At 44.3% G+C, this 23,831-nt stretch overlaps 2 protein-coding genes across 7 annotated transcripts in view; one reads left to right on the top strand and one right to left on the bottom strand.

Annotated features, from left to right (window-relative positions):
- LOC117602505 (inactive dipeptidyl peptidase 10) overlaps window positions 1–23,799 on the top strand; it is a 52,672-nt gene extending 28,873 nt beyond the window's left edge. For 2 of the 6 annotated variants that reach the window (XM_034320632.2, XM_034320631.2), the window contains exons 2-13: window positions 7,329–7,570; window positions 16,942–17,048; window positions 17,537–17,735; window positions 18,220–18,294; window positions 18,514–18,566; window positions 18,655–19,215; window positions 19,292–19,610; window positions 19,782–19,960; window positions 20,029–20,251; window positions 20,333–20,777; window positions 20,847–21,052; window positions 21,120–23,799. In XM_034320632.2, the coding sequence (XP_034176523.1) occupies window positions 7,469–7,570; window positions 16,942–17,048; window positions 17,537–17,735; window positions 18,220–18,294; window positions 18,514–18,566; window positions 18,655–19,215; window positions 19,292–19,610; window positions 19,782–19,960; window positions 20,029–20,251; window positions 20,333–20,777; window positions 20,847–21,052; window positions 21,120–21,221 (2,571 nt within the window). In that variant the 5' untranslated portion in view covers window positions 7,329–7,468 and the 3' untranslated portion in view covers window positions 21,222–23,799. Of the gene's footprint in view, window positions 1–6,055; window positions 6,322–7,328; window positions 7,571–12,155; window positions 12,518–12,980; window positions 13,295–16,940; window positions 17,049–17,536; window positions 17,736–18,219; window positions 18,295–18,513; window positions 18,567–18,654; window positions 19,216–19,291; window positions 19,611–19,781; window positions 19,961–20,028; window positions 20,252–20,332; window positions 20,778–20,846; window positions 21,053–21,119 lie in introns of those variants that run through there. The other 4 variants (XM_076691900.1, XM_076691901.1, XM_034320637.2 and 1 more) reach the window with 4 other exon arrangements.
- vari (MAGUK p55 subfamily member vari) overlaps window positions 1–23,831 on the bottom strand; it is a 123,244-nt gene that overhangs the window by 62,636 nt on the left and 36,777 nt on the right. The window lies entirely within an intron of this gene.

Genomic DNA, 23,831 nt, shown 5'->3' with positions numbered 1-23,831 from the left:
CTGTGCGTTGAAAAAGCCTCGCTTCAACGAGGATCCGCGAGATTCAACGTTGAATTCTGACGAAGCGAATCGTTGAAGAATTCATGGAATTCCAGTGCATTTCGCTTCGGCGAAATAAGCCGTCGGTCGACCGAATTTTCCCGTTCGTCTGGAAACGAAACCGGTGTACTTCCGGCCGACCCACATTGCCGGATTAAATTTCGCCCGGTTAAGAAGCCATAATTACGCGAGCGTGACGAAGCATCGTTCTTCCGGACGAGCCTCGTCCATGACGGATGTCGTTTCGACTGCTGGATGGTCGAGAAAGAAATGGGTCATTCTTTCTTCAGGCCAAATACACCGACGGGTTTATCTTCGTACAGATTTATTTTTTACGAATTATTCATTTGGAAAGAATTGTTAAATAATAATTGCTGATTGTATTTATAATTTAATGAATATCTTTGAATACCTAAACTGAAATAGCAGCAAAAGAATATTAGCTTGAACATTGTTCTCCAGTTTTATCGATGAAAGGGCAGTTTAATTAACTCACAGCTGTTCGTTCACACCGGCTTTTTCCAAGAACACCTATTTATTAAAATTTAAATCATCCCATGACATATGGGACGAGGAACGAAGCGGATTGTCGCGACAAAACGAATCGCGTTCCATCGATTAATCCTCGAGATAAGGTACGGAATCGTCGGTGAATGGAACAACAGGTAGCTCTGCGAATTAATAAACCGATTAGACCGTGCAAGCTGACGATCGTCCCGGATTCACAGGGAACTAATTCGATCGAGACTCCGACATAGTAGTCGAGTGCATCGCACGAGACGGGTAGCTGATTTTCTAGAAATACTCGCGAGACACCGAGGAGAAGCGCGAGAAGATATCCTGCTTGAAAGACAAACCACATCGTCATCTTTCAGTCTATCCGTTACTTGTACAATTACGACGAACAGCATACATTACCGTCCTCTAATTTCGAAGAAAATTCGTTCAGTCAGTATTTACTTGACATTTTGATGGTGAAATAAGCACGGGAAACTCGAAAGCAGTCGGGCTTGTTCGTAATTAAAAGCAACGCGACGAACGACACCGCTAAACCAGACCTTACGAAGCTAATGAAAACAGGAGCTTTATGGATTAATTAAGACGCCACGACACCGAACATGATCCCTCTGCATTGGAATTTCCTTCCAGATGAAATGCATTCTGCGAAAGGAATTTCTTACAAACGACGATGACTTCGAATAATTCGAGTGTGATCGTGAAAAACATAGCGAAAAGTCCAACTATTGTGTCCTACAATAGACAACATAATTTGTATACCGAGAAAGATGAAGAAACTCCATTGTTCTCGTCTTGGAACGGATGTTGTACTCTATAGATTTCAAATTTTAAGCGACGCTCTCCGAAAGAAAAGTGTTTAGAAGTTGCGAAGTTTTTCAACGGGGCAAGTTTTCGTGACAGGACATAAAATCGTTTTACTATGGTTCGTGGATGAACTTTCCAGATAATCTGGAATCACATCTATGTACTGTGATCCCTTGACAAAAGATATAATAGTTTTAAAATTTTTTACCCCTTTATTCAATTACAGCGTTGTAGAATCATGTCAGCTCATTTCTTAAGACTATGATTTCCTATAAGTACCAATGATCCCTAACCCCTGTTCATCAATCTCTTCTCTGTAACGCTATTGGAAATCAATTTCAATCATTACGGTACAACACAAATATATAATACTACAGCGGAAGAGATTTTCAAAGCCTTCGAACGATCTATAGCCGCAATTTCCTCTCTTTTTTCACCAACACCAGCTATTACATTAAATTATCGTCCATTATCGTATCCCAACACCTTACCACGCTCTCTCCCTCCTCAGTGCCCTTCTAATTAAAAGGAACACCGCACGCTTCGGCACGTTTAACGACCACAGAGGGGATACCCAAGAAGTTTCTTCCTGCTAGAATTACGAAAACTTTACTCATCCGTGTCGAAACGGAATTTCATTGGCCGTTTTGCTTGAAAAAAAAAAACCCGCGCGATCAACGCCGTAAATACTTGTCCGCGAAGTTAACCCCTTTATGTTCCAATCAATGGGCCGCCGGGATTCTTCCTGTACGTACGAGGAAAACAAACTCATTTGTCTGAAGTAGGAAGCCCAACGTGTCTGCTGGATGAAAAACGATGACGGATGCGGCGAACGAGCTGCATCAGCCATCTTGCGGAGGCTCGTTTCGTCGCGGATCACCCTCGTCGCTTTTTCCACCTTTCCCGTTTGCTGACGAGCCAAGCGGATTTAACGATCCCAGCCGCGTCAGCGATCGCAATTTTACGGATCGCAATCGAATCGGGCATATCCGCCTCTCTATTGTTCGTCAGCCGGCGTGTTGCGTTTAGAGTGGCATTAAATGGCACAACCGTTTCGTTTCCGGAAAATAGAACATCCGTTCGACCCGTTTAAAACCGTACACACCTGACGCCGCGTGTGCTTCAACCCTTTCTACGTCTACGAATACGAATTAAAATAACGATCAGAACGTATGATTATAAATTCGTTTTGTACAGTGTAGTACCGAGTAGTGGAACGATCAATTTTATTGAAAAGATAAGTGGAACGGAAATCGTTGTACTAGGAATATCATTGAACGTGTAAACTGCGAAACGAGCTCGTAGAAATGCTCGTGAAAACTTCCGGCAACTGAAACGACATGTCGGTTCTGTGAGCATCCCAACGTAAACTGGTACAGGTCGAGTTAGTGGAAACTATAATCGGCTTACTCGCGTTGATAAAGTAGCTGCATCGTGCTGGAAATGCCACGATGAATCTTCTTTGAATTGCGAACGGATCGTTGGAACAACCGTTTTGTATATTTAGCAACACGCCGTTTCGATATAAACAGAAATAATTTGTCTGGAATTCTTTTGCAATTTCATCCCTTTCGTATTTTCCAACAGTGAATCTATCATTAACGAAGTGAACACGGTTTCAGAAATGTTGGGATAAACTGACCCTATGAAAGGTTAACAAACAATGGCGAACACTGAGAAAATATAACATAGTAACGTTTCGGACACGATTATTCCCGTAACAATGTTTCGCGCGTATTTATCGAGTTTCACGAGAAATATTATCGCGCGTTCTGCGACGTGCCCTCCAATAAACAGTCGAACCAAGCCACGGAACCAAGTGCCTTAATATCCGTTTACGCTAACCTCGCTTCCGGTGCTCGACAGGAACCGACGAACTCGATACCGTGGAAACGAAAACAGACGCCGTTGCTACGAGCTATATCGAGATAGACGCGTTAGAATCGATGTCAAATATCGTTTGAAAAATTGCGCTCACTATTAGATTTGACAGATTTCCAATCATTGAAAATAAAATAAGATCTTGATATTGGAACTCCCCTGTTTTTACCCTCTTTCGATACTTTGACAAATTTTCGTCGACTTTGTGTTAAATTGAAAGAAGAATTTTTAATAATTTTTAAATTATTTATCAGTTTCTATTCCACCCTTTTTTGGTTCAACGCTTTAAAATACTTTCGAACTGAAAAAACTTTCCATCGCAGAGCGATGTATGTTCCCTGAGACTGTTAGAAAACTTAAGAGAGATTCATCCTCTTTAAACTGAATCACTTGAAGATCTTTCCTCGTGACGAAAGGAATTGTGCCTTCGGAGGGAGGGAGTTAGATAATGAGAATGGGTGGCCGAAAGCTATATTGCCCGAAGGAATCGTTTAATTACATCAGAGCCAAGGTTCTTTTCATTCGTCAGGAAGTCGATAAAGGTGGACGAGGTCGGTGCGAGGCACTTTGAAGTTTCCAACGTTCGCGAGGCAAACCAGCCTGTCTCTCCTGCTTCAACGCGAATTAACCTTAATTAAAGTTCCTCGATTATTCCTTTGATTCCGCTTCAAATACTCGCGGTATCGTCTTGTTTCCAGCTTAAACGAGCAACGAACCGTAGCTGCTTCGAGTCCGCAAATATTAACCTTCAACGGAAAGTTTAATAATTTTGTAAAAGAATCACAAGTCGCTCTTTTTTCGAAAAAATTGTGTACGTCCTGTTTAACCCTCGAACAATGAAGAGAGGCATAATTTCAATCTAATTTATTTTCATTTTCTAAACTTTAAAAATTATTTTTTCAATATATTAAACCCTTTAGATTGGTAATTGTATATTTTTTCTAACTTTAGGACATGATTGACTTAGGCAAGGGAATAATTAGCCTCGTCATCGTAGAAAATAAAAGAGGAATAATTAAAGCAATTCGAGCCACGTTGATTTAATAATCCTGGAAAATTGTCGAAAGCACCTAACTCGTGAGGGAGAAAGAAGCAGGATAAAATAGGATGGAAGCGGGCCACGAGCGGAAGAGGAGAAACAGGACGTTGTCCTCGTGGAAGAGTTACCACGTTACTCCCTCGCTCGTGACGTCAGAAGAGGGGTATGTTACGTCAGTAGTGCGGCAGACTGTGTGGACCCGAAGCTTCGACGGGGTTGGGTGGTGGAGGATTGCAAAGGGAATGCAGGAGGTCTAGAGAGGGGTCGAGGCAAGGGTTGACGCGAAATAAGGTCGGCCACCCCGGATTTCATTCATCAGTCACCGTCCACGGTGGTTCACGGGCTAACTGCTTTAATCCTTCGCAGTTGTCAAGCCTGTCCGAACTACAAAATCGAAAATTCGAATGTGTGTTGCTTAAAATGTTAGTTTAGAAAACAGTACTATACATTCGACTTGATGAATCGTGATAATTAATCTTAGGGGTTGAAATGAAAAAAAGGACGTTATATAAAATAAGAATTTTGAAAGATTGAATAACACCATTGCACCGATACCATAAAATTCTTTCTTAAAAAAGGAAAGATAGAAAGATGTACTCGTGAAAATCCAACGCTTCGTTCTTTGCCATGATTCTCGTATTATTTCTTTGGCATCGGTTTCGCATTCAACGATGGAATCTCTTAAACCGAGATTTCTCAGCTGCGGTTCACGGTTTTTGCATCGAACCTTCGTTAAACGTCCCCAGGAAAAACATTTACAACGGAACGAGGAAGAAACGAAAGCTTCTTACGGTAATCGAATTTTCACGCGGCGCGGCGTCGCAAATGGTTTCTTCCAGATCAGCTTTTCTTTTTTACCTGGAATTCCGTAGATTTTCTTTCGTTCGCCAATCATCTAGCGTTAAATCGTTTCTGTAAATTTATTCTTGCGAAGAATCTTGCATTTATCGAAAGAAAATGGCGTTAAGTATCTATTCGCGTTCGATAAACGATTAGAAAGCGAACGAAATGATTGCAAGTAGTACGAGTCGACGTATGGTCAGACAAAGCCTGAATTTTAAAAAAACTTAATACTCTACTTGTTTCTTCGACTGTATATGTACCATATAATTATTGGACGATGTATTAGACGTATTAAAAATAAAATTAAATGTTATTCCCTTATTCGCCTTTTCCTGTAACATCTGGAAACGAACGGGCAACAATTCTCGTTATGCACAACTCCCGGTTAAGTACACGATATCGGGTGAAATTTTATCTACGCTGTATACAGTAGGAAATTAACGATTACACAGGTTTTATCGTGCCACGCAACATTCTAGCCAGGCCTGTATGTAACCGAGTTAACCCAACAGCCACGTACACGACTCGAAACGATTCGCGTTTTCGATGCGGATGATTTATCACCGGGCCGAAGAATATCGCGTGCACTACAGTCTGTTGCATATTTCACGGTAATTCCGTTTCTGCCGCGTTTCCACCGATATATTTCACCTCTCGCAACCCTCAAATACGCGTTACTGCTGTTTCGTGACTTTCAACCCCCCATCGCGAGCCTCGATCTGACACCATGCCGAGGCGTGCAGCTACATACCAATCGAATTTTTCATATTCCCCGCCGTGCGAGTATCCGTCCGGATTTCAGTTCATCAAATTTTCATTCTACTGATTTTTCCGTTTTTCAAGCCAAAGAAAAAATGCTATCGTACAGAGACGAAATACACTCTTGGGTTAATCGCTGCATTTGCTTTTTCGTTGTTTAAAATTTCCTTCAGGTTTATTGCAGCGATTTTTTGAAAATAATCTAATATCTCGTCTTTTCAGGACTCATAACTTCAGGGTCGCTACGGTTAAACCGGGTGCTATGACCCAACAGTTTTCGTATAACCCCGAAGTTTCATCAAAATCTCGGTTAGCTGCTTCGCAAGCGTTTCTCCTCGAGGTGTACCTCGAAGTTTCCAAGGGTTCGTGAGGTTGCATTCGATTAACCGCAAGACGTAACCGTGCGACAAGAAACTGGGAAATTGACTGAAGACTCGGTTCGTGAAGGATCGTTTATTAATGCTGATCTGTTTTGGGTCAATTTTCAAGCATGCATGGTTCAGCTATAAACGTGAAACAATCCTTAATCCTTGAAACTCGATACGAAACGAAGATCACGTTTGATTTTAAATATTCAATCCATTTAAACGATGTGTTCGTCTCTTTAGCATATCATATTTTTTTTCTTCAGAATAAATCATTTTTAAATTTGTTAATTGTCGCGTAAATCATTCACCGGCCTCTCGTGTACGTTTCGAATTTGCATGTCCGGACAAGGGACGAATTTGAAATTTAAATGAAAAATAAACTGATGGCCTACCCTGTCGCGTTCGCTGGAACCAAGAATTTCGGACTTTAATTAAATTATTCATAGAGAAAGAGCGACGACTCGAACGTAAGGGCTGTGTAATCCTTTATTCGGGATTAATTTCTCGTGGAATTCGTAATTATCCTTCGTCCCTTCGTTAACGACGACTCGACAATCTATTCACCCCTTTGTCTACGAATTTAAGAAGCTATTAAGCTTTAATTAGAATCCACTACGAGAAATTCACCCTTAACCTTCTTACTTGCAACTGCACCGGACTCTAATCAATTAATCGAAATAATTAACCATCGTAGAAACGAATGTTTAGAAAGGTTCTGGAATCTGAGCAACGATGCTTCGTTTCGTCGTTTACGTTCGTTTAGCGTGTTTGAGTTAACGATTGCCGCAGTCAGACTGAATTTCCACTGTTTCCTGTTATCCATCGACTTCCGTCTCCTCTTCCTCGCACTCGAATCTCCAACCACTTGGAAACTGTTTCTTTATCCTCCTTTCGAAAGCGTAATTGGTTCGATCCCTGCGTTTGTTTAAACACGGAATCAACTGATTCCTTTTCAATTAATTAAGAATCCTTGCTTCTACGTCCGATTGATATTTCCAAAGCGGAATATTGTTTCTCCCCTAGAAGGGAAGTAGTTTCGTTTGCAAAGGTTTAATAATGTACGAATCACGTTTCAGGTGAAGAATTGTGGATTGCCGGTGTAGGAGTTCGGCCCCAGGAGTGGCCCGGGGGTTACCCTGGGGACCTCGGGGAGCTGTACGAGCGACGACGAGGCTGCTGAGAAGGACGAAGGATACGGGAGGCGGAGGAGGCCGCTATGAACGCCAGCGTCAACATCGAGAGGAACTCCTGGCGGCTGCCTCCCGACGAGACCGTCCAGGTCGCCGATCCCCGTTCAAAGTCAGCCCAGGTAAAAGAGGTAAATCGCTCCAGCGGACCATCGGGCGTCTAATCCCCCGTCGATTAAATCAGCGTCTCGTCGAGAAAACGATTTAATCCGTGAGATATCGAAGCATGAAATCTCTGTTGTCTCGTGTCTCCCGTTCATTTTCGTTTCTCACTGCTGTCGTCGGTGTCTTTCTGTGATCCATGACACCTAGGATAGTGCACGGTGACACGGTGTCCGTGTGTCTGCGCATGGAGGATGGTTTATGCTGGGTGTTGAATGTTTTTTTAAAACGAATAGATCGTTATCCTGTGTAACCTTGCATGAAGTGTAATTACGATAGGAGAGAAAGGGTTTAGCGTTCCTCTCTACACACGGATACGATGTTTATTGTAATGTAATTATTGGAACCGATTCGCGATGGATAATGGAACAGCATGTTGATACGAGGGAGTTTACGTTTCATAGAAATTAATCGGTATGGAATATAGCGTTACATTGCACAGAACATTGTACAGAATTGATTCGTGACATCCGAACACCTCGAACACATTACAGATTGATACATTGACATCTGGTGAAATTTCACCAACCACCGATGAATCATTGTTGCACAGCTATCTGGTGATAGCAGGTTCGATTAAAAGTTTTCGAAGAGCGATCGGTAAAGTAAGGATCGATCGTAAAATTTTGCAGGGATACTTTCAGCTGGATTAAAACAATCGAATTACGTTTTAAGATCATTTTAAATGGATCGTAACACCGGGGAGTTAAAGGGCACGAGTCTTTAACCGAGTTTCATTACCTACTTTGTCTCCAAGATCTGACTTGAGTTTATACGAGCACTTTTCCGCTTCGAACGCGGTCCACTGTAAGGTTTTCGAGATAGAACGCTGGATTCTTTAACTTCGAATTAACGGAACGATTAATGCAATTAAAGTAAACGAGCGCGAACGAACGCGAGTCGGTCCTTCTTCTCGGACGATACCGAGAATTAAGTTTCGATGTTAATTACACGATTCGTTAGGAACTAGCCTGTAGAAACTTCGAAGAGGATGGTTCGACGTAGTTCGTAAAACTATGGTAGTGAAAGGATTATGAATCCATGAATTTTTTAAAGAACGAACAAATATTTTTTACAACTAAAGGAATGACCAGAAACTTGAGACGAAGATCTGAAAGACCGTCTCGTTTAGAGGGGCAAAGACGAGCTAATTAGAGCCGAATCGTCAGAAGACTTCGATTCATTATGCAGATCACCTTTCTTCTCTTTGTTTCGTTACTTTGCCTGACACCGCAAAAATTCGCTCTCGAGTCTTCCAGATAGTCGCTGAATAGTTTGAACAATTGAGATCGTTAATTAGTTACACTGGGAGTTCGCAAATGGCCAAAGAAGTAACGATATTATTAACCGAAGTAGAATAGGTCAGTGGGTGGTCAGACGCGTCTTGTTAAGCGATCCGACAGGTGGAATAGAATGATGGATTGTTAGACAAGTAGTACAGGTTCATAACTACTCAGACAAATGGAACACTGCTATAGATCGGCAAACAGAGATAGTAAGTAGAATAGGTCAATTAGCGGTGAGACGGTTCTAATTAATATAATAAGGTCTGTAGGTACGCGGACAAGTGGAATAGACGTGTAAGTGATCGGGCAAATGAAATAGGATCGTACGCGGTTAGGCAAGTACAATGGGCCGGTAATTGGTCAGATAACTGAAATAGGATCGCGAACAGTCAGACAAATGGCAGAGGTCCATAAGTGGTCAGACAAGTGGAATTGAATCGTGGCTGTTCAGGCTAGTGGAACAGGTACGCGAGTGGTCAGACAAGTAGTAAAGGGCGTTAAACGAGCAGACGAGCTAAGCAGATCTGATCGATAAATGTTACCGAATTTCATAATAAACTTATTAATTCCCAAAGCTTGAAACTTTAAGCTCTTCCATTGATTCTACCGAACCCATTGGGAATTAATAAAAATTTCAACGATTTCGTCTTTGTTAGCGATCGATTCTCGGATGTATTCAGCGAAAATGGCTTCGATTTAATTATGCAAAGCCGAGAGAAGAAGGTACCAGCGAACGGACCTAGCCGCGCCATCTCGAGATGGAGAACAGTTGCGTTCGAAAAGGAGTGCGAGCTGCTGATAAGCGAGAACCGATTTTCTCGTCGTAATTCTCGCTGGTAATCGAGTATCGTCGGGACGCGCGTTCACTCTTAGGTTCCTTTCGCGCAGGAGTATTCGTTCGTTGATTGCTTCTTGGGGAGGATTGTAACTCCTTGCACTTAAAGAGCCGCGAGTAAGTGGATGAGCAGGAAGTAAAGACGAGCAACAGCGAACGTTTCTATGAATATTCATGAATACCAATGTGAAATAAGATCCTAGCGTGCCGATAAACGTGTCCGTTTGAAAGTAACATTCGACACGTCGAGTCTAACTCTCGTTGACCTGTACCACTTGTCGGATCAGCGATGGGTGCCACGCATTCCTTCCAACAAGTAGCTATTCGAGCTCACCATTTAATTACCAACTAGATCGCATTAAAAAACATTTCTTAATAAACTTCGAACATTATCCTTTTACCATTAATGAACCTCTGGTAAGTTCACGATCAAAGAGTAAAATTGAAATGGTCAGTGAAACATGGACTCGTATAAATGTTGAAATCAATATGGTACATCTACTGTCGTGGCATCTACACGCTTATTAAACGACGCAGCTTAACCCGAAATCAAGCGCCAAGAAGAATGCCTTTAAGGGATGCTCAAAGAGAAATTCCTATCACGAAAGGAGAAGTTAGGAAATACTTGATAGGGGTGGAATGTCCTGGACGTTGAAACGGTATATAACTCTCGTCGATGACATTATTTAGAAAAAACGAAGTGTCGCGAAGGTGGTGCGATTCCCATAGACGAGCATCCGAGGCGTTGGAATGTCCGGATCGATAGAAGCGAAGCCTCCGCGGCCAGGGAAAGTCTAAATTTATACCGACTGTCGGATATACAGCCGCGTGTTTGGATAACATTTACATGCCGCGCGACACAGCAGCAAGTGTGTCCTGCGAGCGTGTAAATTTTCAGACGCATGCAGATTTATTCATGAAAGCTCGCCAGTCACGGCTCGAGCGGACCGCCACCGCACTTTGTAGGCCGCAAACTGTGCCCATAATCGGAGGGACCGGTTAGCCAAAATAATTTTCATCGGTTTCCTCTGCCCGGATTGTTTCAGACCTGGCGTGCAACCGCAACGATGTTACCGCCTAGCGTCAGATGATTACTTCGCGCAAAAGTACCAATCTCTTTCAAGTTTTATTCGAAATTTTAAAAATTCATCGGCCGACATCGTTCTCCGAATCTTCGTCAGCATTTAATCTAGCTATCATCTTCACTCGGAAGCTTCTGTCAATAACAGCAGTGAAATCATCTGAATCCTTTGTTCGGTAAAATCAGTCTACAAGAAGCTATCTTAATCTTCTGTAGAGACCGATCTCCCCGTGGACTATCGTCTCGCTGCATCGAGCTCCTCTTATCGACAGGATAACAATTCCCTGGTGTCAGGTACATTTTCTCCAAGCAAGTTTGCTCCGGCATTCGATGACAGTTTCGAGTAAGGCGAGGATTCTCATTATCGCGGGAGGATCGACTGGTTGGCGAAAGTTGGCGAAAAAGATGTTTCGAGGGGAGGTGATTGTATCGTCATTAATGGATTGTCGCGAGTTGCCAGTCGTTAGGTTTTCGATGAGAAAAGAAAACTCGAAGAGATTGCAGCCGTCGACCAATTAGAGAAACAGGGCTGGTCTTTGTCCTTGATTCTCGTCGATTTCTCCATCCCTCCTTGTACTCTGTCTTCTTTCAAACAGATAATTATTTAGCTCATTTGACGTTTGATGAAATATTTTCGGGGGTTAGTTTACGTGCGATCCCTTTGAGATTGAAGAGCCCTTTCGCTCTGGTCAAACTGGCACCGCAAAAGCAACAATGGCCGTCATCCTGTTCGTTTCACATCGTCTCTGTTGCGTGTTATCTGCGGCTTTCGTTGATGAGGAGCCTCCGTGAACACTTTGATGTCCACTTTGAACATCCACGGGATAATTGAAGGCCGGATAATCAAGGAAGGACGGCGAAACAGTGGGAACGGAAGCCTTCTGTGCTCCAGTTTCATGGAAACGTCGAACACGCGTCTAACAGGATACAAGGAACCCTTGCCACCTTTCTTCTGGATAACAAATGTCTACCTTAACAAACGGCCACGGTGCTGCCCTCTGTTTTGGTCGATAATGTCTGTCCAAGATATTCTACCGCCGTTTCTTCGGCACATTATCCACGGGATAATCTCTGATTCGAGGACAAACTCGGGACACTGCTTGTCTGGATAAATTTGGAACCGCTTGAAAGTTTAAATTATTCGATATCAGCGGCGGGACGATAAAAACTTGACGAAACAGTTTGCTTCTCTACAGGGTATTTCTAAAAATACTTTTCGTACGTTTATTATTGAAAAATTGCAATTAACCCCTTTAATTTTCTTTAATTTATTCCAAAACGGAAATAGAATTTCAATAGTTAATTATTAATCGAAGCTTCGATTAAATAATTTAATCAAGGATCCAAATTACGATTCAAACTTTCACGATATATTCTGTCTGTATAAAATGAACGTGTAAGTATTTTTTTCGCGTCGCGATGAAGCTTCCTCTCTTCGATTATCGACCCCTTTCACCAAGTGCTCTCCTGACCCCTGAAGGGTCAGCCGCGCGAGCGACGAATCGGCATATGTTACCCCTTTGAATTTTCTGCTGTGACGAAAAGAGTGGCGCGATAGAGCAGAGAAGAAGGGTCTTCTCGAGCCACGAAAAGGCAAGCCAGTTAGACATTGTCTTTCGTGTTGAACGGTCCTGATCCGATCTTTGTTCATCTTTTCTTTTTCTTTCTTCCTTTCGCGGAAATGAAAACTTGCGCGCGAATTAAAGGAACTCTGGTAAGTTCATTTCTCCGAATGCGATTATTGATTTGATAAATATTTGATCATTTGTATCGGTAACTTCGTTGACGGTGATAATTTTGTTCGAAGCTTATCATTGTATGTTTCATATCGAATTTTCTTCCGAATATTCATTTTTATAAAGATAAGATTTGTCGAGGATGATCTATGCACCCTCCGTTCCCCATCTAGTTACACGAATGTGCATCGGATACAGATTCAATAAGAAACAATGACATCATCGTTATTCTTCGTTAAATGCCGAGCTCAGAACTGCATTCTATCAAAGTAAAGCGCGATCATGGTACGTAAACGAATCGATTTATATCCCTCTCTCTTTCTTTCTGTCTACCCTCTGCATTCATCAGCGAGTACAAAGGGGGGACGCGTTCGCTGTCAACGATTTACACTACACGACCTATCGCGCGGTTAAATAATTTATAACACGTTAAGAGAGAGATAGAGCCACGCCAAGGTACAAAGAGAACACTGAGGTGTGGAGGGCAATGAGCCAGAAAGTCTGGCAGAAAGATTACTCTCTCTCTCTCTTGTTCAGTCGAGGCTGGCTGGTCGTTGACGAAGGATTACGTTCGTTCTTCGATGTTCGCGAAATTAACAGAGATACGCGACGAATACAGTGTCAGCGGTGCGCGAAAATGTGATGTGTTCGACGGCGAAACACGGTGAAGAGCATCGTTGCATACTGCTATTTCTGGAAGGTTGAGCTAAACGAACCGCTGCGATGGCCAATACGCCGATGAATTTGTCAGAAGATAAGCAAACTTTGAAGTTGAAACGTTTCTTCCGCGATTAATTTTACCCGTGTAAAAACCACCAGAGGGATTTCAAATAATATTATTACTTCTTTATCATCGAACGCCTTGACTGGTGCAGTGGAAACCTCCCTGTGTAATCGAGCGCATAGTAATTTCAATTATTCGGAATGCGATCGTTTTATTTTTCAAAGCCCTTTGTGATTTTTACACCGACCTCTGTACAGTTAATTATACCGATGTGTTTCTCTGTCGTATTTCCCCTCACCTTTACAACTGTCGCCATGTTCTTTTTATTCTAACCTTATAACCTACATGCACAATGCATCGTGATTTAAATCATACCTGTTGAAAGATATGAAAGAGAAAATAATTTGAATAATTAGTGCTTTGATGCGTTCTACTAAAGACGTTCATTTGCCCTGGCGGCATTCAATGAAATCTTAACGAACACCTTGAAGAAGTGAATAAAAAGGAACACGTGTACGTATCAGCGGCGCTCTCGATAAAGCTATCCAAGAAAAAGCTGACAAAAGGTTGTAAGGTAGTTTCTTGGTTAGCGAAAACGAGGCCGCGAAAGCCTCGAATCTGTTATTCCGGATTCGAGTTGGAAGCACACCTGCGAGGTCGTGAAACCTGGCAAAGAGGAAAACCTTCCAAGATTCTCGCCTCGTATTATTGCTCAATTTTCTTCGTCGCGAGAACGTTTGGCAGTAACCGTACTCCTACGCCCATTCAAACCACCCACGCTCTAATGCAACTTGCGATTCATAGTAACATCACGGGTCATGCGATTCGAACGCTCCAACAAATATTAACATTCACCAGAAATGTGGTCAAAGAGATTATCCTATATATTTTGTAACAGAAAAAAAATTTTTTCTTTTTTTTTTTATCGACGATTCATCGGAATTAAAGAATTCATTATCGAAAACACGATGTCGTGGCGGGGCTGTAATCACGGCAGAATTATTCCACGTTTCATTATCGAAACACCCGATCCGGTACCGAAACACCGGCCCATTATCTCCACGCTCGATTAATTTCTAACCGATATATCAATCGAACTGATCGACTGTAAGCTCGATTTTGCTCGCTCACTTTTCCAACGTTCGATTCACGCGAACCGGCACAATAGGGTTGAATCCGTCGCAACGCAACCAGATATTCCATTGCCGAGTCGGCAATTTCCATTCGAAGGCCCCCGCAGGAAGGGCATTGTTGCTGGAATATAAACCAGCCGACGCCGACGGTCTCCAGCGCGACGTTTCCTACGTGGGAAACGTTCGAAAATCCTCTGGAAGAGTCGTCTCGGGGACGGAACGGGTATCGAGAATCGATGGAACGAAAACGAAGGGAAAATAGTATCTTAATGCATCGTCGTTTCAGATATTTCTAATAATCGTAAAGTGTAGCGTGATGTTTAGAAACTGTTTGATATCTTCAAAGATTGTTACTTGAAATTTTTTATATAAAAATCAGACTGTTTCTTTGCCATGTTATTTGTGGATCGAAAAAAAGTCTGAAACTCTGTGAAACGAAGTGGTGTAGCTGATACTTTCCTCCCACGATCATCCTATAGAGAATATTATATTTTCCTCGCAACCAACCCTCCGTGTTCGCGGCATCCCCTATCGTACTAATACCATCGTAGCGCGGCATTGTAACACCGCTATTTTACTATTCCGCAAGGCAGAAGCATCGTCGTGAAGCGTGTTCCGAATCGTCTAACAAGAACTTCGAAACATGTTTCGAAACATCGCTCGTTGGGTAGAGAGACCCTTAGAATATTCTCTTTGTAAAATGCACAGGAGGGTTCATTTTCTAAATTTTCAAAAAATGGTAAATTCACGAATGAAACAAATTCAAAATTACCATGGAAATTGAAAAGTGTGCGAAAGTAAATGACCGTGGTGAAACATTGAAAAGCGTGCTCCATCGACGTAAAAAGGATACAATCGACAGAGAAAATCATTCGATACACAACGAGATATACAAGCATCGTTGAACCAGCCGCTCGCGTGAATGGTCGATCGAGTTTAGCGTTCGAACGCGACGAACCACCCTCGAAAGCTTTGAATTCCACTCGGATTTTCCTGAAAATCAGCTAGACAACTGGCTAGGACGAAACAAGCGTGCACGAGATCCCGTTGCATCCCCTATGTATCCCGCGTACCCGTTCTTCCCGTTATCTGAAACATTATACATCCTGGTGGAGGCGCACGTGCGCCGCGTTACGCGGTTGGAATTCAAAGGCAACGAATCGATCAAGCCGGCCAATTGGAAAGAGACGTGGCGCGAACGGACGGAGAAGGTGGCATAGAACGAGGCCAGGAGATCGACGATTGTTTGTCACGACGAACAAGTTCAGAAGCGATTGTCAACTCTACGATGTCCATTAATCGACGCGAAGAGGATCGTGGCTTCGGTCGATTTGCACGGGACGCTGTTACCGCATTCCAATGGTGTTTTAAACACACCACGTTCGCGGTCGAGGAACTTTCAAGAGCTTCGAGTATCAAAGGGATGCTGTTCGATCCCGAAATAGTCGGACTGTTCGTTCGAGTAAATAAAAGAAGTTTTGGCCCCCTGTGAACTTGATTCTTTCATCGCGTTAGGAGGAACTTGGGCTAGGTGCGAGGTTTTAGCGAGTAGGGTGCCACCCCTGGCCGAATAACGCGACAGAAAAAATGCTAGATGGGATTCGAGAAGATGATACTTTCGTAAAAGTAGAAGACTCGAGTTAAAACGTTTGCTAGCAGCTAGAAAATATTAGGAACACGTATCCTAATTCCTACGAGCAACGTCGAAGCACAATCAACGGGTGACACACGGGTGATCGCGTTCTATGACAACGATGCTTCCACGGTGTTAAGGGTACCTTCTATATGTTTAAAAAATGAACCCTCGTCCGAAGGAATGTCGAGGGGAGTTTATCTTGAAAGCGATACGCTCGATGATCATCGGTATCGCAACAATATCCCGGTGAAATAGAAGGGACACATCTACCAGGATCACGGATACGACCCGGGTAACATGATCACTGGTCGGTGTAGTTGGCGTTGAGCAAACAACGAGCGGATCAGCCGGCGTTTACGCGCTGAATCGATACGCTTGGCGGAAGTTTGCGTGCGCCCTTAGCGTGGAAAGGGTTGCGCTGTCGGTGGTGTGCGTGGCGAATTCTAACAGGTCTGGAAAATCCGTTCGCGTCGCGTGTATTACACGCTCGGGGACGTGTTATCCGGCTTAGCCCTCCGAACAGAATAGGATTCGCAAGCTGAATGCAATATGCATGCGGTCATTGGGTCGGAAACGTTTTGATATTCCACTCCTTTCTCCTCGTCTCTGTTCACGATAAACACACGAGTTTATCAGCTCGTTGATTAGCCCAGCTGGCACGAGAGACGCGTTAAAAATTCAATTACCGATCCGAGGAACGGTTACACGAGGTACAAACACCGTGACGCATTGAATAGGATCGAGCGAGACGAAGAAGCGACGAAGCAGCATGAGTGTATCTGTCGCGAATACCCGTTCGATGTTACCCTCGAGGAAATCGCGAATTGCATGCCGAGCTTCTGCATCGTAGATCCACGATTTCGACCGATCGATCGATTACTCACAAAAGGGTATCTGATTCATCCACAGGATCTAACGTACGCGGAGAGCGGCCACAATTGGCGCAGCATAATCTTCTCGCTGCTGGTCATCGGTTTTGTTATCGCCGGCATCGTTACGGCCATTTACCTCCTCGGGTGAGTATTCAACCCTCATCGACCCTCTTTCACTGCTCCCTTTATCAGCCTCCATTTCTCTAGGATAAAATGGAGCAATTTGATAAGAAAGATTTCTCTTCATCCATCGTGCATTTCGCGCGTATTGTTAGATTTTTTTTAATTAATAGCCAACTTGTTAACGAGGCCAATAGGTAGCGATTGATTCTTCAGTTTACGATCGCGTCGGCAAGCTAAGCACGAACTTTGATCGGACTTCGGAAACATCGAGCTTACAACGTCTGCGAGTCTGACTTTCGCTTTTTACTTTCGAGCTCGCTCGTTTTTACGAGAAATCCTCTCGGCTTTCACTGCGCCAGAAAATCCCGCCTTTTATCGCGGTTTAAATCCACCTCGGAATAGAGAATGTCTGCGAGCTTCCTTACGAGGCTTTGCTGGCATTACTTTTGCAAATTTCAAGCATAGTGGTTGTTATTAAATTTCGATGGACTCGGTGTAATAATTTGCAGGTACGTCGACGAGTTGTTGTACTGGAGCGGCAGACGGCTGACGTTAGACGAGTGCCTTCGCGATGATCTGACGCCTCACAGGCTAACACCGACCTGGATTTCACACGACAAGTTTATCTACCAGGCTGACGACGGATCCCTCACCCTCCTGGACACCAGCAACAATTCCGTGTCTCTTCTGGTTTCCAATCACACGCTCGTACGTGTCAGAAAAGATTATGTGTACAGAATAAACGAGTACCCGGCTGATAACGTGAACCGTAGCGACGGTAGAACCTTAGGAATTCATGAATAATTTGTGTTATTACCCTCAGAAGACGGTAATAGACGCAATTCAATAATTAACTCTCTCGATATCAACCCTCTTGTTTTGTCAAAACCCGTGTGGTCTCGGAAATTTAATCAAAACCCGACGCACTCATGGTAATTCGCAAGTACGTCATAATCATGATCGTCCATTAAAACAGTGAGTGATGAAAAGCGTCGGAATCGATTCTCGCAATGATACTGCAAAGTCGTGAATATTATACGCGGACGAGCGTGTCGTAAACGTGTCCGTTGAAAACTCGACGCGTCGAAACCTCGAAAATTCCACGGGGATAGGTTTTACGGGGCCGTAAAGTTTGCAGCCGGGAAATAGAAAATACATAAAACCGTAAATCTTTGCCGGGCTTTATTTTCAGAGGCAGCTGAATGTTCAAGGCTACCAGTGCAGCGCCGATCTACGTTACGTGTTGTTCAAGCACAATGTCAAGCCGGTGAGTAATACGAGGGTGAAAACAATTTTCGTCGGCCTTCGTGCGAGTCGTTTAAAAGAACTAATCGATGATCGCAGTAACAGGTAAAGAGAATCGTTCGCGATAGAAGAACGTTCGTTAAACAATTTCTCGTGAATTAATGCTTTCGTTGTAACTTTTCATTATATTATTTAAACTTATAGCCTCGAATAATTTATGCGATCAATTCGATCCTTTCAGGTATTCAGAAACACCTTCACAGCTTACTATACCGTCTACGACGTCACGAACGAGTGAGTAAATTTCTCTTCGAAAATAAAAATCCTCCATGGTTTAATGGTAATTGGGTTATCGCAAAGGCTACCTCTTCCGTGTTTCCAGTCATCACACTCCTCTTCGTCTGCACACGTCGCGAAGGATGCAGCAAACGCGACTGCAACACGCCGCTTGGTTGGGTAACACTTCGGGTCTCCTGATGGTATCCGATAACGACATCTTCGTGAGAATGGCACCATCAGCTCCCGAGGATGCCCGACTGACCGACACGGGTGTACCGGGAGTGATCTACAACGGTGTGCCCGACTGGCTGTACCAGGAGGAAGTGTTACCTCGACCGGAGGCAGCCTGGCCCAGCCCCGATGGCACTCATCTTCTTTTCGCTACCTTCAACGATACCAAAGTCACTGCCCTCGAGTTTCCCTGGTTCAGCACGCAGCCTGGTCAAGACGGAGCCAGTTCGAGTCCGCTGACCGCGACCAGGAGAGGTTCCTTTCCGCGTTCCAAATCGGTCAGATATCCAACCCCTGGTTCCCCTAACCCAGAGGTCGATCTATGGCTCCTGGAACTCGCTAACGTGACCAGCCCTACGAATGGGAACGGTACCGCGAATAGCACCATCGTCTCCAGGACCAAGCTTAAGCCACCGCCAGCTTTGGACGGGCAGTAAGTGAGAGAATCATAATAGAAGTTAGCTATCCTTCGTTTAGGTTGTTCCAGGGGTGTTTCTTTATTATTCTAGGGAGTATTATCTGATATCGGCCGGTTGGGTGGGCGACGACTCCAGCCACGTTGCCATCGTGTGGATGACGAGGTCGCAGAATCTGTCAGTGGTCTCGGCGTGTCGCGCACCCCTATGGGAGTGCGAGGAGACTCATTCGGAACGAGCACCGGAGGGACAATGGCTGGACGCGCAGCCTCATCCTCTGTTCGCGCCTGACGGCGACAGTTTCTTGTTGTTGGCTACCGTTCAGGAAGGCGACAAGGAACATTTCACCCACATCAAGCATGTGACGTTAACTCAGCAGAGGATAGCGGTTCTTTCGCATGGTCGTTACGAGGTGAGCAACTGATCGAATTGTTTCTGTTACAGTTCCATTCATTTTGCTGTTCGAGGCTTTCGGGTGGTAAACCGTGTCCAGCTGGGAGATGCTTTCTGTTGCACACGACTTACACTCGGAATTTCCAATTTTCAATTTGGATACATTTTATATATGATGGTTGATCGTTAGGTGAGCGAAATCTTAGCGTGGGACACCAAGGCACACCAGGTGTATTACTTGGGTACCAGAGAGAGAAGGCCAGGACAGAGACACTTGTACATGGTGCGCGATCCCACTGCGGATGATCCACGACGATTGGAACCACTCTGCGTCACCTGTGACCTTGGTGAGGTTCTATGGAGCAGTAGGTAAGTAACGTTTACACAATGGCTCAATCATCTTTGTGAACTTTACGTTCCTACGAATATCGTGGCAGGTTTTATTACACCAACTGCACGCACTTTGGCGCATCCGTCAGTCCAGCGATCAACGACGAAACTCAGGGTTACTACGTTCTTTACTGCGAAGGTCCGGGTCTTCCGTTGGCCGGTGTGCATCTGATGGGCTCCCATAAGATGATCCGTGTACTGTACGACACCAGAATCCAGCGAGGGGATAAGCTATCGCAGTTAGCTCTACCGACACGAAGGAGTTTCGAGGTACTTGATTATTCTAATCAGATTTTCATCCCGAATCACCGGGATACGCTCGGAACTGACTAAGCGATGAAAATTCTTCAGGTACCTTTGCCTCAAGGCTGGAAAGCCCAGGTGCAACTTCTATTGCCCCCCTCGTGGCGAGAGGAGCTCAGAGATGCGGCTTTCCCGGTACTGGTCGAGGTGAACGGTCGTCCCGGAAGCGAAGCGGTCACCGATCGATTCAAGATCGACTGGGGCACCTACATGTCCAGTCACAACGACGTGGTGTACGTCAGATTGGACGTTCGCGGGGCGAGAGGTCAGGGGAAGAGAGACTTGTTCAGGAGGATCGGCGGTGTCGAGGTTCAAGATCAACTGACCGTGTTGAGGCACCTGTTGAAGACCTTGAAGTACCTCGACGTGACGAGGGTCGGTGTGTGGGGCTGGGGATACGGTGGCTATGTGACAGCCATGGTGTTGGGTAGCCAGGAGAACGTGTTCAAGTGCGGAGTCGCTGTGAATCCCATCGCTGATTGGTTGTATTACAGTAAGTGAATCCTTTCTTTCGTAAGCATCGATCGTAAACTTGAGGAGAAATTCATTTTTCCTTACGTAGATTCCGCGTTCACGGAACGGGTACTCGGTGCTCCAGCCGAGAACTACAAAGGTTACGTTGAGGCTGACCTAACCCAACGGGCAAGGTTGGTGCCGAGTCACAGTCTTTATCTTCTTCATGGTATGGCTGACCTGACAGCGCCTTTCACGCACAGCGTCGCCTTCGCCAAGGCTCTGTCCGAAGCGGGTATCATTTTTAGGTACCAGGTACGTGGTTCCTTTCTCTCTTCCTTAATTTCTTCCCAATAATTTAACGATCGTTTCACTTTGACAGAGCTACGCGGACGAAGACCACGCCTTATCGGGCGTGTTGGAGCACGTTTATCGTTCCATGGAGGACTTCCTCGCCGAGTGCCTCTCCCTGGACGCGTCCTAGTGCCTCAAGCCGAACACTCCCTCGTTCTCTCTAGTTCGCCTACTTCTGATACATCCCGGATGGGCCTGGATAATCGTCGTCGACGAGGCTCACCGTTCAGCATTTTAGACTAGTTCTTCGAACGTATTCTCGGAAGCACCTTCTCGTTACGAAACACGAAAGAAGACTCGAAGATGAAGAACGCGCATCTGCTACGGTCTTACCGGGAAGCGAGTAGAATAAAAATAAAGAAAAAACAAAAACGGTGATGACAGGGATGAGGTAAAGCTAGCGTTTGTATAAGTAAATATCGTTGATAACGTTGTATATCAAGCGGATTCCTCTTTGCTACGAAGAAACTGGTTCACCGATAGAACTCGCGGTAGACTTACTCCAACATCCCGAGGCGTAGTGTCTAGTCGACGGAATCGTGTTCAAGCAGCTTCGCAAGCTCTCGTTTCTTGCCCTCCCATAGCCTATCGACGAACGAGCTCGTTGGATTTGGCGAGCTTGCAAGCTCTCACCACTTTTTATACACCTTGAGAATCCGATAGAGAGGAGTGAGAGGAGAAGATGGAGAACCGCGAGCGACGATCCAACGCATCGAGCTTAGCGCGAGCTTGCAGGTTCGCCTACCCTCCTTTTTATATCGAACTTGCACACACTAGTCGTTCATAGGCCGCGTTCCGCTTTCAAAAGTATCAAGCTTTTCGAAGCTTGCAACTCTCTCTCTCTCTCTCTCTCTCTCTCTCTCTCTTTCTGCTCTTTCTATCAGAGATCGAGCCATGATCCATGGACCGTCCGAGCTGACAAGGCCGGACTTAATGATCTCGTCGCTTCATTTCTGCTAATTACAAGTAATTGCAGCTACGCTATATCGGTGCCTCTCTGATTTTCTCGACAACCAAATACGGCTACGCCTATGCGATGAGGTTCGTCCAGGATTATCAACACACTGAACGTTTTAGAAACGGACGCCTAGTCTTAAGGTTTTGTGTTGTACAGCTTGGCGCCTAGTATGTGTACCGTAATGTTTACACGTAAAGAAACGGAATAACAGATTTTTCTCAACCCTTATACCCTCCACCCGAATTCACCCCATTTACGATCCTTTTCGATATTTGTATATATCTGTACGCAACCTTGATCAAAGGGTGCCCACCCTCGACGAGGTTCCCATGTGTTCCCGTTTGTCGTTGATCGTTTGTTGTACCTATATATCGCTAAGTTGTACTATACACACATACACACACACAGATTTTCAGATTAAATAATTAATTAAGCAAGCGGCTCGAGGCTTTAGGATAACCTTCGGGACTCAGCTTAGAGCGAAGTTCGAAATGAACGGACCTCGTCGCGGGCAACGAACACCTTTTCACCATCAACCATCGCGTTCAACGTCCTAGAGAAGTTGACGATACGGTGGAAGAGCGATTTTAGATATTTCTAATGATCGACGTTCGTTCAGACGATGTTGAAGAATCGTTCGAGATCGATCGAGCCTGCGAGCTCTTCATCCTTTCGCTCAATGACGATGATGATGAGAACGATTGCGTTCATGGGAAAATTCTACATTATCGAGGTAACGATAAGGATGAAAAGAGTTCGAAAATTGTTACGTTCAACAACTTTCGGCTCGATCGATCGATTCGAACGGAATAGAGTCGCACGTCGCCATAAACGCTGCCTGCCCAGCAGCCCTTAAATGCCGACAATCAAGGCTAGTGCAACTAATCAAACGATAATAAATAGAACGGAGAGGATGAAGATATTACCTAATAATATTAATGAACCTTAGTTGAACGATCGTTGCGGTTCGTCCATGTTGGACTGCGATAAACGCGCTTCTGATTCATCCTTTGATTAGTTTATTCGATTAATTAGATTCCGACATTTTCGCTGTCACGGTTTATGTTGGAAACATCGAGTTTCTCGAGGGACAAAAAATAAGAACAGTTTTATACGCGAAGGGTATAACTTGGTGCACTTCTATGGAATAATTCTAATGGGTATCGTTGACACATGGACGAATACATAGAATCGTTAGACCGATGATTACGTGCTTGATGTCGATTTGTAGAGAGTACAAAGGCGAATCATGTGGCCAAAGAATCGTCCAGCAGAATTATTTATCCGAGTTCGCGGATTCCTAGGGTATGTTTGACCTCGTTTTCAGCCGGATCAATCAATTCGAATCAACGTTGTCCCGGCGTTTTTCCACGGAAGTGAAAACCTTGTAATAAAATTATCGTGCCTCGGTTCAACGTTCGCTAACTGGTCGTGGAACGAGAGAAAATATGCCCGGTATCCCCGTAGCCTCGATTCTTTAGCCTCGTGACAAGGACGGACACGTTGTTGTTTCACGTTTGTGCAAAATAAAGAGGAAAAAAGTTGTTCATCTTCGTTGGTGTTATCGGAAACACCTTTCTTTCGTAAGAAACGAGCGAATCGAACAGAATGAATGAATCAAAGCGAAAGTCGTATGAATGCGTGTGTTGAAACAAGTGCGAACAACTGTGTGAGCGCGCGTAAGAGTGCAATCGCAATCAATTATTAATTATAATTAAAAAAAAAAAAAAAATAATGAAAAAAAACGAAACGGCAGAAAGTGCGGCGAATTTAAACTATAGG

Source organism: Osmia lignaria, chromosome 13 (genome assembly GCF_051020975.1).
Source record: "Osmia lignaria lignaria isolate PbOS001 chromosome 13, iyOsmLign1, whole genome shotgun sequence".
In the NCBI taxonomy this organism is placed as follows: domain Eukaryota; kingdom Metazoa; phylum Arthropoda; class Insecta; order Hymenoptera; family Megachilidae; genus Osmia; species Osmia lignaria.
This window is presented reverse-complemented; position numbering and strand designations above follow the sequence as displayed.